Source organism: Cynocephalus volans, chromosome 8 (assembly GCF_027409185.1).
Source record: "Cynocephalus volans isolate mCynVol1 chromosome 8, mCynVol1.pri, whole genome shotgun sequence".
NCBI classification, from domain to species: domain Eukaryota; kingdom Metazoa; phylum Chordata; class Mammalia; order Dermoptera; family Cynocephalidae; genus Cynocephalus; species Cynocephalus volans.
Genome location: NC_084467.1, coordinates 66,972,402 through 66,988,737, shown reverse-complemented (window position 1 = coordinate 66,988,737; position 16,336 = coordinate 66,972,402). Strand labels below are relative to the sequence as shown.

Genomic DNA, 16,336 nt, shown 5'->3' with positions numbered 1-16,336 from the left:
AGTTTATTTTTGTCTGAAGTGGAACCTGCTATCTTTTTTTTTTGTTATTGTTCTGTTTATTCATCTCTAACTAGACTGAAAAGCCTTAAGGACAGGACCGTGTCTTATCAATCTTTATATCCTCTATGGATGGTAAGAGTGTGAACTGTATGTAATAGACACTTTTTATGTTTTGCTGAGTGAATGGATATGTGTCTGTCCTTGGTAATTCACTGATTTGGAAAGTCAGGGATAAAATTAACACAAAAAGTATTGTGATATCTGTGTAGTGGTGAAGTTGTGGTTTTCAGACTGTATTCTTTGAAACTCTAGAGTGTCTGTGGAGGTGCCTTGCGTTTATTTTCATGACTGATAAACTAAGGAAATTATTTGATTTGTAAAATGGTACCTAGGTACCATTTACAGCAGAGCGCAAGGGGGAGGCTATGCTTCAACTTCCTGCAATCTGGAGCAGCTTCACCTTAATCTTTTTCACATATTGTACCACCATGTAATATTTTATTTGAGTTTAAAGTTCATATAAATCAAGGATCATGATTACAAGATGTTTAAAAACTGCTCTGATAGAGTACTCCACTGAGATGGATATAGATGCAGTAAAAAGCAATTCTGTTGTCACAGTGTTGAGTGTGAGTTCTTGGTGGATCTAAGGGTTCAAAATACACTTTGTAGCATATGATTCAAGAAAGTGAATTTTTTTCCTTTCTATGGCCAGCTGGCTTTTTATCACTGTTCAAATGTTTGTTAAGTTTTTTTAGAATGCCAAGTATTATAATAGGAATGAAACTTTAATCTTTAGAACTAGTAGCTCCTTTAGGTTGCAAGAGCTTAAAAATAAATTATAATCTACTGTATTGTGTCAGTTGTGTCATTAGATTTAATAAAAGTTTGTATATGTATGCATATGTGTATTTTTTGTTTTTTTTTTCCAGTTTCAGGTATGTCCCAAAAGTCTGTGTGTGTCTACTCCTGGACATCGCACTGATCTTTTTCAGAGGAATCCTAAAAATGTCCTGATAACTGATTTCTTTGGAAGTGTACGGAAAGTGGAAATTACAACAGAGACTATTAGTTTGCAACAGGATTCAGAAATCATGGAAAGCGGGTATTCATCTTCAACTATTATTTGAATGGAATATTATAGTCTCACAACTTATAAGTTTTTACGTAGCATTATATTAAGAGATGAAATTTGGTGTTTGTAAGTAAAGTTAATATTTCTACCCAGTCTTTATGTAAAAATCTATGCAAAATCTACAAGTATTAGTGGGAAGCTGAGATCATGATTAGGATTATGTTAGAGCTCCACAATGCAATGTTGGTTAGTAGTACAATTGGGCACGTGCTAGAAAGGCCTAAAACTTTCCTTGTAAATGGCTGTCTCAGAGCCACACTTTTCCTTTGAGGCTCTTGGTAATTCATTAGGGAAATAAATGAGAGAGGCATAAGCCAGGTACTCCCTTCTTGGGGAGTGGATTATATGTGAGTGAGTAGAAAGTGTACATGCATATTTGTGAGAGAGAAATTGAGAGAAATTGGTTGACTTTGGATATGTGAATTTTAGAAATATTTATAATGTTCTCTTTTTTCCCCTGTAATCATTTTTAAAGGTAAAATACCTTATTAGGGTTGAATAATGGCTCAATTAATAGTCACTTTCTTGACATATATAACAATTTATTTTACTGGCCATCGACCTGTTATTGGTGATGTTCTAATGATATCTATTAGAAACTCATACTCCAGAGAAGTTTGCTGGATTGCCAAATGGCAACATAAAAATTTTTCTCAATTTTGAAAATTTCAAAGATTCGTAATGGAGCTTATGAATGTTGTGGGAATAAATTAAAAAACTAGCACAAAATACTTTCCTTATGAAGATTTAGAATTAACATTCATTATTTCCTATTCTGGATATTCAAAACTTTGGATTTTTTCTTTTCCAATTTTCTATAGCTATTGGCTTAGAAAATATTTTAAGACAGCAGATGAGATCTTACAGTAATATCACTTTTATTTCTTGCTTAAATCCCAGCTTTCAGGTTATGTTTGTAAAATGGCTAAGCTATACTGTAATACTTAGGGTTACTGTGTTTTTTACCGAATTTATTTTATTATTTCCTTTGAGCTTAAGCCTAGAAAAGATAAGATATACCTTCTCTAAACCACCTGAACATTGCATTAATTTCTTTTATAGGCTAGGGCCATCTTTATACTTATTCTACACTTATTTTTTATTCTCTCAACACACAATATGAAATACATAATAGTACAACAAAAAATGATTTTAGTGGAATTCTACTAGGTTGTTATATGTTCTAGAAGATTGGTATTTTGGCTCTTAAATTATGTATATGTATTAGATCAAAAGCAAAAGTTGCTAGTGCTGAAGATTGTTCTGGTTTATCTTTAATCAAGGAGAAAATTATTTTAAGTATCAAAGCCACATACCAAACACTGTTGAATTAGAGCACCCTCTAGTGTTTACACATAAATATTATTTATAATGTTCCTATTTACCAGGTGGTTTCCTAATTACTGGTATACTTTTGTATCCAGTTAATTTATGACAATTAACTTCCCAATGTGCTCTAGGAATTTTTATATGGATGCTACAAATATTAGGTCATTGTATGTAGGTGCTATTTACATGCAAACATGAAGGGCAATCATGTTTATTTAGAGAAAAATATATCATGAGAGATCAGCTATCACAAAAAAACTATTTCATTAAGGAAATTATAGGCTAGAGTGTATACATATTTTTTCAAAACTTAGATTAAAAATATCAATACTTGTGCAGTGCTATTAAAATTGGCAGTTATACTTTTTAAAATATTTCTTTCTGTATAAATTAAGGAAATGATGGGAACCCATTGGTTCAATTGTCTATATTTTATATTTGGTATTGTGAAGTACACTGGACTAAAATCAGATACGAGGGAACTTTAGTACATAAAACTGACTGGTATAGCTATATGAAATAATATTTATATATTTCTCCTGAAACTTACATACATTGAGTAAGGTAAATTCATATAGTTAGGAACAACACTTTGTCTGCATATGTCTTACTAATTATGTTGTGATTTATTTGCAAGAACAGATGAGTTAAAGTAAGAACTGATTGCAATAAACTTGGCTTAGGTAACTTGATTCTTAACTGCTTCACGGGAGTGTACATAGGCTGACTTTGGATATGCAGAAAAATAAACAGTCTCCTTTCTGAAGTAGTTGGGCTTTTTAGAATCTAGTGATAATTCTGTGTCAGTCTACCTTTTACTCAGGTTACCAGTTTTGTGTCCTTTCTGTATAGGGAAGATAGCCTCCAGATGGTGGACATAAAAATATTTCACATTTTAGTGTTACTAAATTAGTAGAAGTTTAAATTTTGTAGAATTACTTAAGAAAAACATAATCTAGGACAATACAAACTGTAAACATTCAGCTTTTATCATTGTGTCTTAGATGAAACTTACCAAGTCTGAATTTTGCTTTAGGCTCTAATTTAGGTGCTGGACTCTATGAATTTCTTCTTCTTGTTGTTCTTATTTTATTCTGTTATCCTGGAATTTCCTTCTATCTTAAGGCAGTCTTTAGCAATTGAAAATCTGTGAGTCCAGCATGAAATTTGAGACTTGACCCTTTTCTTAGAGATTTCTTTCAGCCTGCCAAGCAGAGGGATAAATAAGGCCTCATCAACGTCAGTCTATATTTTGAACACCAAAGTAGGCCTCTTTCAGGGCTTGGTAAGGAGTGCCCACCTTGCATAGGAGGTCAGACATAAGTCATTGCTGCCACAGTCATTACACTTTGAATACTATCTATGTGCCAGATACAGTGTTTCATGTTTTATATAATGAGTTATCTAGGACAGTTGGGTTGTAAATAATAGAATCTAACCTGAACTAACATTAATCTCTTGAGGACATTTGTTGTACAGATATTCTATGTTTTATGGAACGTCCCAGTAAGGGACTCGAATCAGGAACCAGAAATTAGTCAGAAATGCAGGTAGCTCTCACTCCATCTCCTTGTCTTTTCAGTTTTCTTTTTTTCTCTGCTTCTCTGGCCAAGTAGAGAATACAGTGTATATACACTACTGTTCTGGAGATTTTTTTTTCTTTCTGATTCACTTTGTTTTTTCTTCCAACTCTATTGAAGTATAATTGACAAAAAAATTATATATATTTACAGTTTACAACATGATGTTTTAATATAGTCATACATTGTCAAATGATTACCACAATCAAGCTAATTAACATATCCATCACCTCACATAATTATTCTTTTTTGGGGGAAGGTAAGAACATTTAAGATCTACTCTCTCAGCAATCTTCAAGTATATAAAACATTATTATTAACTGTAATCACCATGTTGTTCAGTAGATCTTTGGAACTTTTTCATCTTATGTAACTGAAACTTTGTACCCTTTGAGTAACATCTCATTAACCACTCCCCACCCCCACCCCTTCCTAGCCTCTGGCAATTGTTCTACTCTGCTTCTATGAGTTTGACTTTTTTAGATTCCATGTGAGAGTGAGATCATGCAGTGCTTGTCTGGCTTATTTCACTTAGCATAAGAGGATTGTAAAATAACAGGATTTCCTTTTTAAAGGCTGCATAATATTCCATTGCATATATATACACCACATTTTCTTTATCCGTTCATTCATCAGTGGATGCTTAGATTGATTCCATATCTTGGCTATTGTGAATAATACTGCAATAAACATGTGAGTGCAGCTATTTCATTAACACACTTACTTCATTTCCTTTGGATATATACCCAGAAGTGGGGTTGCTGGATCATATGGTAGTTTTATATTTAATTTATTGAGGAACCTTCATACTGTTTTCCATAATGGTTGTAGTAACTTATATTCCCACTATTGTTGTACAAGAGTTCCCTTTCTACAGATTTTCAGAAGTTGCTGAGCCAACTGAGCTAACTGGCCAGCCCAGCCTTTGGAATTTTGATAGAGATTGCATTCAGTCTATAGATTGCTTTGAGTGGTATGGACGTTTTAACAATATTAATTCTTCTGGCCCATGAACACAGGATATGTTTCCATTTATTTGTGTCTTCTTTGATATATTTCTCCATATGTTTTATAGTTTTCAGTGTACAGATTTTTCACCTCCTTAGTCAGATTTATTCCTAAGTATTTTATTTTTGATACTAATGTAAATGGGATTGTTTTCTTGATTTCTTTTTTGGATAGTTCATTGTTAGTGTTCTGGAGGTTTACATCCCTTCTGTTCGTGATATAGACAGAATGAACTTGCTCATTCCCCATCCTAAATTCCCCAGAAGGCTTTGGGATTAGCTCAGCTTGGGTCAAGTACCCACCTCTGGTCCAACTGGGCAGTAGCAAGAGTCATATAACACAAAATTGTGGCTGCTGAGGACCTACACCATCTGGATAAGGTGAACCCTCCAAAAAGCACCTGGGAGCTAGGCAGATAATCTGAAGGATGTTTACATCAATGTCATTTAATCCACATGATACCTTTATGAAGCAGGTATAATTTCTTCATTTTACAGATGAGTAAATTGAAGCTGAGAAAGGTTAAGAAACCTGCCTAAAGTCACACATTTAACAAATGGTAGAGCCAAGATATGAATCCTGAAATGCTTCATACTCCTAGAAAAAAAATTCTTCTTTTATTCTTTAATAATTTACCCTGAGCTACTTGGCTTGTTTTCTTTTAAAATTAACCATTTGTTCCTACCACACATACAAAAAATGATACAAAATATAAATGATAGCTCAGTAAATTACTTCAAAGTAAATACTCATGTAAGCACAAGAAAAATAAATAGAATAATGCTGGTATACTTGAAGTATCCCTTATGCTGGTGTCCCTTATGCTCCTTCACAATCTGTATCCACTCAGTCTTCCTTAAAGTTAGTCACTATCTCAACTTCTGTTGAATTTACTTTCTTGCTCTTCATTTTAGTTTTATGCCCTAAGTATTCGTAAACACTTTGTTTTGCTTCCTTTGCTAATATTACGTTTGTGAAATTTACTTACGTTGTGTGTAGTTGCACTTTGTTCATTTTTTGGAGTTAAAAAAATGAAGTATAATTTACTTATAGTGAAATCATCCTTTTTGGTGTACAGTTCTGACAAATTCATACTGTTGCACAATCACCATGTCCGTCCATCACCACAAGAAATTTTTTTATGCCTGTTTTTATCCAGTCCCTCCCCCTGTCCTTAGAAACCCCTGATCTGTTTTCTGTACCCATAGTTTTGCCTTTTTCAGAATGTCATATAGATGGAATGTTGCATTCTGTACCTTTTTGAGTATGGCTTTCTTCACTAGCATATTGTCATATCGATCAGTAATTCTTTTTATTCCTGAGTAGTATATCTTTGTGTGGATGTATCACAGTTTATCCACTCACCGACTGAAGGACATTTTTTCTCCCAGCTTTTGGCAATTGTGAATAAAACTGCTAAAAGCATTTGCACACAAACATAGGTTTTCATTTCATTTGAGTAAATATGTAAAAGTGGGATTATGGGGCCGTGTGGAAGTGAATATTTAATTTTATAAGAAACTTTCAAACTATTTTCCTAAGTGACTGTAGCATTTTGCATTCCCACAAAAAATTGCCTCACTTCCTTGCTACCTCTTGGTATATTGTCTTTTAAATTTTAGATATTCCAGTAGGTGTGTAGTAATATCTCACTGTGACTTTAATCAGCATTTCCCTGATGGCTAAAGATGTTGAGCATTTCACGTACTTATTGGTCATTCATACATCTTTCATGAAGTGTCTATTCAAGTCTTTTGTTCATTTTTTAAAAATTTGGTTGATTGTTTTCTTACTAAATTGTAAGATTTCTCTGTGTATTCTGGATATGGATTCTTTGTCAGATATGTGTACTGCAGATATTTTTTTCCAGTTTCCAGTCTGTGGTTTGCCTTTCCTTTTCTTAGTGGTGTCTTTTGAAGCATAGAAAGTTTAATGTTGATGAAATCTATTTGTCAATTTTTTCTTTATGCTTTATGCCTTTTGTGCAAGGAATCTTTGCCTAACCCACGGTTACAAAGATTTTCTCCTGTGTTCTGGAAGTTTTATAGTTTTAGTTTTTAAGTGTACATCTATGATCCATTTTGAATTAATTTTTGAGTATGGTATGAGGTAGGGATTGAGGTTAATTTTTTTCCATATGGACATCCAGTTATTCCAGTAACATTTGTTGAAAAACTTATTTATTCTTCATTGAATTATGTTGGTGCCTTTGTCAAAAAATCACATGTTTGGGTCTATTTCTGGACCTTAACTTGTTGAACTATGCTTATCTTTATACCAGTATTACACTGTCTTGACTATTATAGCTCTCTAGTAAGTTTTGAAATTATATGTGTAAGTCCTCTAAATTTGTTTTTCTTTTTCAAGATGATTTTGACTATTCTGGGTCCTTTGCATTTCCATGTAAGTTTATGAATCAGCTTGTCTATTTCTAAAAGAAAAAAAGAAAAAAGCCTACTGGGATTATGATAGGGATTGGATTGACTCTCTATATATCAATTTGGAGAGTATGGACAGCTTAACAATATTGAATCTTCAAATTCATGAACATACCTCTACAGTTATTTAGGTCTCCTATAATTTCTGCATTGTTTTATAGTTTTCAGTGTAGGTGTCTTCCATACTTTTCATTAAATTTATTTCTAAATATTTTTTGATGCCATTCATAAAATTAATTTTCTTTTTGTATGTTGCTCAAATATAAAAGTACAATTGATTTCTATATTGACTGTATTTTTCTGGAATCTTATTGATTCTGGTATTGATCATCCAATCCCAATCTCAACCCTAGCAGGGTTTTTTTTTTTTTTTGGTAGAGATTGATAAGCTGATACCAAAATATATATGGAAATGTAAAGGACCCACTATAGTATATATTATATCATTTAACATATGGATTTTAGTCTATTTATAATGTTTACTAGGAAATTTAGTCAAAAGCTAAATGTATGTATTCAATAGAAATGTATTTGAGGATTGGGTAAAATTGATTGTAAAGAATATGAATTTTATGATCAGATGATTCACTGAACATTACTCATAGTAAATTGATGCAGTTATGAAACTTTAGACCCAAAAATTCACTGATCTGATGCGTACAACAATTGACAAGATTTCTCCCTGACTTTTCTACATACTACTATGTTTTTCAAAGTGATTAATTTACTCATGAATATAATGCTATATTATCTTAAGCATCTTTTTTGGCCATTTATTTTATATTGTTATTTGTAACTATTTGTCATTTCAGTTACTCAAGAGCTCATTAAGGTGGAATTTCAGAAATTAGATGTGATTCATTTGATTTATAAAGGCACCAAAACTGATAGTTAAATTGTCAATCTTGTTATTTGAAAACACATAAAGTTTTTATTATAGTTTCAAAATGTGTTGATCATTTTATGGGCAGTTTTTTTTTAAGCATTTTATTACAGTACCTGTAAGTAACAAAAATATCCTTTGAATTGGTTATGACTTCTAAGAAATTAATGTATGTAACAGTGAAGCACAATATGGTACTATATCCCTTTGTATAAATGAAACATCTCTGAATATAAATTGGCAAATATCGTGCTTAGTGGGAGTAGTAGTTTCTAACTAATGTTTATTAATATTCAAGATATATCAGAGCAAAGTTAATTTTAATTTAAATACTAAGCACATAGTGCCTAAAAATGTTAAATTGTGTAAAATCTAAAAATAATAATATTATTTATAAAATCATTAGAATTTAATCCGTTGAGATGTTTAGAAAACAAAGTTCTGAACTGCATGGAAAGTTAGATCATAGAACCTTTACGGTTTATCTCAATTCTTTCGTTCCATGTTCTGTGACTCTCCTGGTCTCCATACTAATTATTACAGCATTGTTCCGCTCCACTAAATTAAGCTTTAATATTCTAAATGAGTTAACAAATTTACTTAGTGCCTTTTATCTGACATGATAGGGGATGTTACAGCATGATAATTGAAAGGTCGTTAGAATCAGTAAGCTCTTGAATTCAGATCCTCTGCCATTTACTAGCTGTGTAACCTTGGGCAAACTACTTGACCTCTTCTATTCTCAGTCTTTGCATCTGTAAAATGTGAATAATAACTCTTCCTCATATAGAGAATTAATTTTAAGAGAATTTTCATTTTGCTTATAAAGCACCTAATTCTGTGCTTCAGATATAGTAAAGTGTTCAGTAAGTGTTCAGTATTATTGAGAGAACTTATCACATGCCCTGGTGAAAATTAATTATTGCTAGAATTCTGTTTATACTGCATTTTTAGCTATTTGCTTAAATTGTCTAGTCTGCTTTTTTAAATATAAACTATTTCATATCTGGAGAATTCTCATTTGTAGAAATACTATAAAGAATTGAGAAATTGTGTTTTACCAGAAGATGGCAGTAGTATTATATATTTGTACGTATGGAACAATCTAATTTTTTTAAATGGTGGAGATTGAGTAGGTTGTCCTGTACCTTCAAATAAATTATATTTGTTTCTTCTGACCACTAACAGGAGAAAAAGACTTTTGAGACTAAATTGTCAGTTTTAAAAAAGGATGGTAAAAATTTCTCCCTGTGTAAATGGTTTGTTTTAAGAAACCTAAAATTATAGAATTTTACCCATCAAATAGGTAAATCTATAGGATACTTTTGAGTTACTACTCTTCTGGCATATTTTTAGATATTAGTTTGCATGTTATTAAATATTTGACCAGGAAATTGAAGGGTCAAAAAAATTAAGATATATGTGTTTGTGTGTGTGTGTGTGTGTGTGTGTGTGTGTGTGTGTGTGTGTGTATGAGGATTATTTATTATTAACTAGTAATGAAGATAAAGCAATCTTTATTTCTAATTTATCAGTGAGGGAAAGTGGACTCAATTTTTAAAAGATTGATTTGTATATAGCACTTTAAGATTGTAGCTGTTAGGTAAAAGAGGCAGGAGGCAGAAGACATTTATGTTAATGTAAATCTGTAATCACATCTCAGAAATTGCCATTTTTGTTGAAATCATGGTATGCTTTATTATCTGTTTTCAAATGTCGTATTCTAAAGGCGAGATATTGCTAAATTGCCCCTTCTGGTGCTAGGAAGAACTTTTAAGGCAACGTGGTGTAATAGAAAGAGCACGAAGGTGAATGGACTTGCATTCAAATTTTGGTTTAGTTACTTGCTTTGTATCTTCAGGCACATTATTTAATCTTTCTGAAATTCAGATATTTTATCTGTAAAAGGGTAATCTACCCTGTACCTTCAGAGTTGTTTGGAGGATTGGGGATAATGTATGTAAAATGAGCATATTTTGTTCAATACCTTTTTAAAAGTGTGCCATCTAAAACTCATCATAGTCATATTGATATCTTTCCTCCAGTGCAAGAGATACAGTGGGAGTGTCACCATCTTTATTTGGTGTATTATAGCTCTGTTTATATAGCTTGATTTGCATTTTTACTAGCCTGCCACGTATGGCCTATTCTGATAGGAATTATTATTAGCCTGGCTTTTTCATGCTTACCTGTGTAGGTGATTTTTTAAAAACTCTATTTCAGGACTTTATGCTTATTTCTTTATATTTTTATCTTACTAGTAATTTTCTTATATGTATTTATTCATTATCGTAGTCTGTCAGCCTTTTAGAATACTCATTCTGACATCGTAATATTACTGTTCATTTATAGGTTTTATTGTGGGGGAAAAAATGGACCTGGTAAGGGATAGGGCCCTGAAGTCTTTGCTAGTGATATCCTTTATGATTGATACCAGTTTTGGGTCACAGCTGTTAAATTTATTAGAAAACTATGACTATCTTAGGGCTAATCGATAAATTGAAATTTCATGATACAATTTTTGAAAAAAAGCCAAACCGGACTTAAAAAATGAAAGTAAAGTCATTTATGTGAGTTTTTATTAAATTGATATAGTATTATTTAAAGTATATTATTCTATAAATGTAATAGATAAATTCCTGTAAGGTAATTAAATTTTTTCATTTCAAAATTAATTTTCTCATAAAGAAAAGTAGGAGGCTAAAAAAAATCATGTTAATTTTAGCCATGTCCTGTTAGTATAAATAGTAATTAAATATTTCTGTGAGAAAGGGAAACATTGTATTTCTTCATGAAACAAAAATTTATTGACAGTTTTCATTTGAGCTGCAGATAACATTCATCTACCAACGTTGACTAGCTCTCTCATTCTCCATCTTTGTTTTAAATTCATGTATAAAAAGTTCTTGTCATACTCACTGATATTCCAGACTTTGTACTTTCTTTCATTTGATGAAATTGTGACATATTATTCTGACAATACACTAAGGGAAGCATGCAGCTGTTATTGTTATGGAATGCCTTCTTAATGAGATTGTTCAACTTCATTTTAACTTCAATATTGAGCCTTTCTCTGTTCTATATCTGATGGCATCAGCTTCCAATGTTAATTATTGTTTTCCAGTATGATTTCCATACAAGTGAAAACAAACAAAAATTAATGAAATACAAGAGTTCATAGGATATGATCATAGAATACCTAAATTTTTCACATGATAACTAAGTGTGAATGCTGGCTGAGAATTAATTATATTGCACCACACTGAGTAGTAATGGACCTAGTTAGCTTGGTCTGAACTATATTGCCTGTCAAAACCGGGTTTTGTTAAAATTATTACATCTCATTTTAAAAATATTTATTCCATTATACCAAAGATGTGTATATTTAAAGTACGTATATTGAGAGATGGAGCAGGAACATAGTGTTTTCAGTTTCTATTAGGTGATTTAAAGATTATAAGCTTTTAGGCACTTTTGCATTAAAATACTGAGACAGGTAATAATGAGCTATGTGGTGAGACGTAAAGTTGTAACTGCTATAATTGCTTTGCATAAGCATGATATATACATTTAAAATCTTATATGTAACTAAAGTTAAAGCTCTAACTTATGCTTTAAAAAATAAGTGATGTTCTTAATGAATTCTCTGTAGTATGCTTAAACCCTGTAATATATATCTTCTAAATCACAGAAAATGATTAAAATATATCTTGTATGGTTTTACTGTTAAAGGTAATTTTTTTCCTTTCTGTTTCTTTGAAAATTGGGTACAGTAAAACCTTGAATATCGAAAAATTAGTTAACTTCTGGTAATAAAGAGTACATGAAAGTTGCGAACGAGTTAACACTGAATTCGAGAAATCCCATTTTTACCTTATATGTAAAAACAGCTTGACTTTAATGGCCTTCGGCATTCGTAGTTTCAAATTTCATTAGAAGAAAAAATTTCTCAATAAAAGAATACCCTGTAATATTCAGAATGAAATGTGACATTTTACTTTTCCCAGAACAAGAAATTAATATAAATGAGTTAGAGAGGTGGTTTGAAGTTAATCCATTGACTTTACTTGTGAAATGGTTGCTGACTGGATTTTCCTTAAAAACTCTTCTGCTGTAAAATACCTAGATACTCTATATATTACAAAAAAAGAACTTTTAAATATATAACTGAGCTGCCAAGAAAGTAGGTGTGTAGAGACAAACAGCATTGTTTGATGTATAGCATTGCTGGCTTTTCCCAGATTGAGCTAGAACTGGTAGCACCCCCTTATTCAGTGGAAGGGGTTACATGGGCTCAACTTCCCATATTGTTTCTAGATGGCAGCTGCTTGTATTCCACACATGCACCTTCCCTGAGCAGTGGACAACAAGCACAGACCCTTTGTCTCCTTTTGTAAGGCCAGCTTAGATTTACTATAGATTTATAGATTTACTATAAAAAGAGTATCAGTGGTTTGGGTCCTTCTTTTGGTTTAGGGCTCTCATGTGGTTTAGGGTTATAATTTCCTTCTTGGTCCAACCCATGATATGTCTAGTTGCTCCCTGATCCTTTACAAGGGACCATGTGCCTTATCCTGCTGTTGGCCTGTTTTCCCATGAACAGAAAGTTATTTGTAAGTGTTCATTGTTGAACAGTGACCCTCAAAAGGAAGCTCCACTTTGCTCAACAATAGGAAGGTCTTTTGGAGAAAACATATAGAAGCTAAAACCCAAGTGCTAAGTGAACATGGATGGGAAGGCTGCCTAAAGGATAATTATTGATATATAGAAATCTAGAGTTTTAAGTTGAAATGGCTTTGTGTGAGGGTCAGGACAAAAGATTGGATCCATTTGTAGATAGTTTGGCTTAAGGCCTCTGCATAAAACCAGTAACTTCCAAGGCTTTACCCTCAATCAAAGAGTGAGCTGGAACAAAATCTAATAACCTTTAGAAGAAGAAAATATGGAAATTTCTCCAGTTTGCTTTGGCTACAGATGGGGAAACAAAGAGTCTCCTCTGAGAATATGTAATGATAGTCATGCTCTTGCGTGGTTTAGGATTTTAATTTCCTTATTGGTCAAGAAATTTTAAGTTGAGAAATTCAGTTGAACTGCTACTACCCTCAGCTAAGGTTCCTCAGGATCCTTACAGATTAAGGTCAGTCAAATAAGTATTTATGATCTTAAACTGAAGACAGTTTGGGAAAACTAGTTTTCTAGTATTGCTGTATAAGAAACTACCATGTATTTAGCAATGTAAAACAAAGCCTATTTACTATCTCACAGCATCTGTAGGTCAGAAGTCTGGGTATGTGTTAGCCCAGAGTCTCACCGGTTGAAATCAAAATGTCAGCCAATACTGTGATCTCATCTGAGGCCTGGGGTCTTCTTCCCAACTCACTCATTGTTGTCAAAATTCAGTTTCTTGCACATGTAGGGCTGAAATCCACATTATCTTCTGAGCTTCAGCCAAGAATCATTCGTAGCTTCTACAGGCTGCCTTAGGTCCTTGCTTCACGGCCACCATTATAGGCAGTTTGCGGTATGGTTGTTTGCTTCTTGAAGGCCAGTGATGGAATCTCTCTCACTCTGAATCTCTCTGACTTTAGGAAGGGCCCAGTCCTTTCTAATGGCTCACTTGACTAAGTCAAGCACATTCAGGACAGTCTTTTCTGATTTACTTAATGTGAACTGATTTAGGATCTTAATTAAATTTGCAATTTGTCATATAACATAACTTTATCATAGGAGTGAAATCTGTCATATTCACAGACCTGCGTGTATGTTCAAGGAGAGTGATTATACAGAGCATGAACACCAGGTGATGAGAATCTCGAGGGCCATCTCAGAATTTTGCCTACCACAATACAGAAGAATCAATAAAATTAGACCTAATTTTTTTAGATATTTGAATTATCAGATATAAAATATGAAATGACCATTTAATTGTTCTAAAAAATAAAAGGAAATGAAAGAATGCAGAAAGATTACAAGATGATTATAAAAAGATGAGGAATATTTGAAAAAGACCAAAATAGAACTTCCATATTTGAAAACAACAATTATTAAAATTAAAAATATAATGAATAGCTTAAATTGTAGATGTATTATCTAGATATTGACATATAGCAAACCATTCTAAAACTTAATGTCTTTAAACAACAACTGTCTATTTAGCTTATGATTTTGAGTGTCATCAATGTAGAGTGGGCTCAGCTGCATGGTTCTTCTAGTTTATGTTGGATTTTCTTGGAATTCGTAGTCATCTGTGGTTGGTTGGATGGCTTCTGATCTTGGCTAGACTCTCTCACATTTCTTGGGCTTTTGATGTCGATTTGGCTCCCTGTTGTTTCTTATCCTCCAGGAGGGCAAGTTCACATGGCAGAGACAGGGGTTCCAAAATTTGCAAGATCTCTTAAGGCCTAAATTTAGAACTAGAACACTGTTATTATTGCTGTATTCTGTTGTGCAGAGGGAATCACAAAGCCAATCTAAATTCAAGGGCTGAAGAAATAGATTATAGCTTTTATTAGAAGGAGCTACAAGGTCACATCACAAAAGGTATGGATAGGGGCTGGCTGGTTAGCTCAGTTGATTAGAACATGGTGCTGATAACACCAAGGTCAAGAGTTTGATCCCTAACTGGCCAGCCAGCCACCAAAAAACAAAACAAAACAAAAAAAACCCCAATATCCAGAAGAATAAAATACCTATTAATAAATTAACCAAGGAAGTGAAAGATCTCTACAATGAGAACTACAAAATACTGCTGAAGGAAATTAAAGAGGACACCAAAAGATGGAAAGACATTCCATGTTCATGGATTGGAAGAATTAGCATTGTGAAAATGTCCATACTACCCAAAGCGATCTACAGATTCATTGCAATCCCTATCAAAATACCAATGACATTCTTCACAGAAAGAGAAAAAACAATCCTAACATTTTTATGGAGCAATAAAAGACCCTGACTAGCCAAAGCAACCCTGAACAAAAATAAACAAAGCCAGAGGCATTACACTACCTGATTTCAAATTATACTACAAAGCTATAGTAACCAAAACAGATGGTACTGGCATAAAAACAGACACATGGACCAATGGAACAGAATAGAGAACCCAGAAATCAACGCACAAACTTCCAGCCAACTGATTTTCAACAAAGGCACTAAGAACATACACCGAGGAAAGGAAAGCCTGTTCAGCAAATAGTGCTGGGAAAACTAGATATCCATGTGTAGAAAAATGAAACTAGCCCCAAACATTTCTCCATATACCAAAATCATCTCAAAATACGTTAAAGACTTAAGTGTAAGATCTGAAACTATAAAACTCCTAGAAGAAAACATAGGGGAAACACTTTAGGATATATGGCTGAGCAAAGACTTTATGAATAAGACGTCAAAAGCACAGGCAACAAAATAAAAAACAAATGGGATTATATGAAACTAAAAACCTTCTTCACAGCAAAGGAAACAGTCAACAGAGTGAAAAGGATGGTAGAAAATATTTGCAAATTGTAATCTGACAAAGGATTAATATCCAGAATATACAAGGAACTCAAACAGCTTAACATTAAATATCAAATAATCCAATTAAAAAATGGGCAAAGGAGCTGAATAGACATTTCTCTGAAGAAGACATAAAAATGGCCAACAAGTATTTGAAAAAATGCTCAACCTCACTAATCATTAGGGAAATGCAAATCAAAACCACGTTGAAATATCATCTCAACCTAGTTAGACTGGCTGTTATCAAAAAGACAGAGAGTAACAAGTTCTGGCGAGGATGCAGAGAGAGGGGAACACTTCTACACTGTTGGTGGGACTGTAAATTAGTACAGCCATTATGGAAAATAGTATGGAGGTTTCTCAAACAACTATAGATAAAACTACCATACAATCCAGCAATCCCACTACTGGGTACATACCCAAAGGAATGGAAATCATCATGTTGACGGGATACCTGCACTCCCGTGTTTATCGC

At 33.0% G+C, this 16,336-nt stretch overlaps 1 protein-coding gene across 1 annotated transcript in view; it reads left to right on the top strand.

Annotated features, from left to right (window-relative positions):
* PIGK (phosphatidylinositol glycan anchor biosynthesis class K) overlaps positions 1-16,336 on the top strand; it is a 113,560-nt gene that overhangs the window by 50,001 nt on the left and 47,223 nt on the right. The window contains exon 9 of the mRNA XM_063106034.1: positions 933-1,105. Within this exon, the coding sequence (XP_062962104.1) occupies positions 933-1,105 (173 nt within the window). The remainder of the gene's footprint in view (positions 1-932; positions 1,106-16,336) is intronic.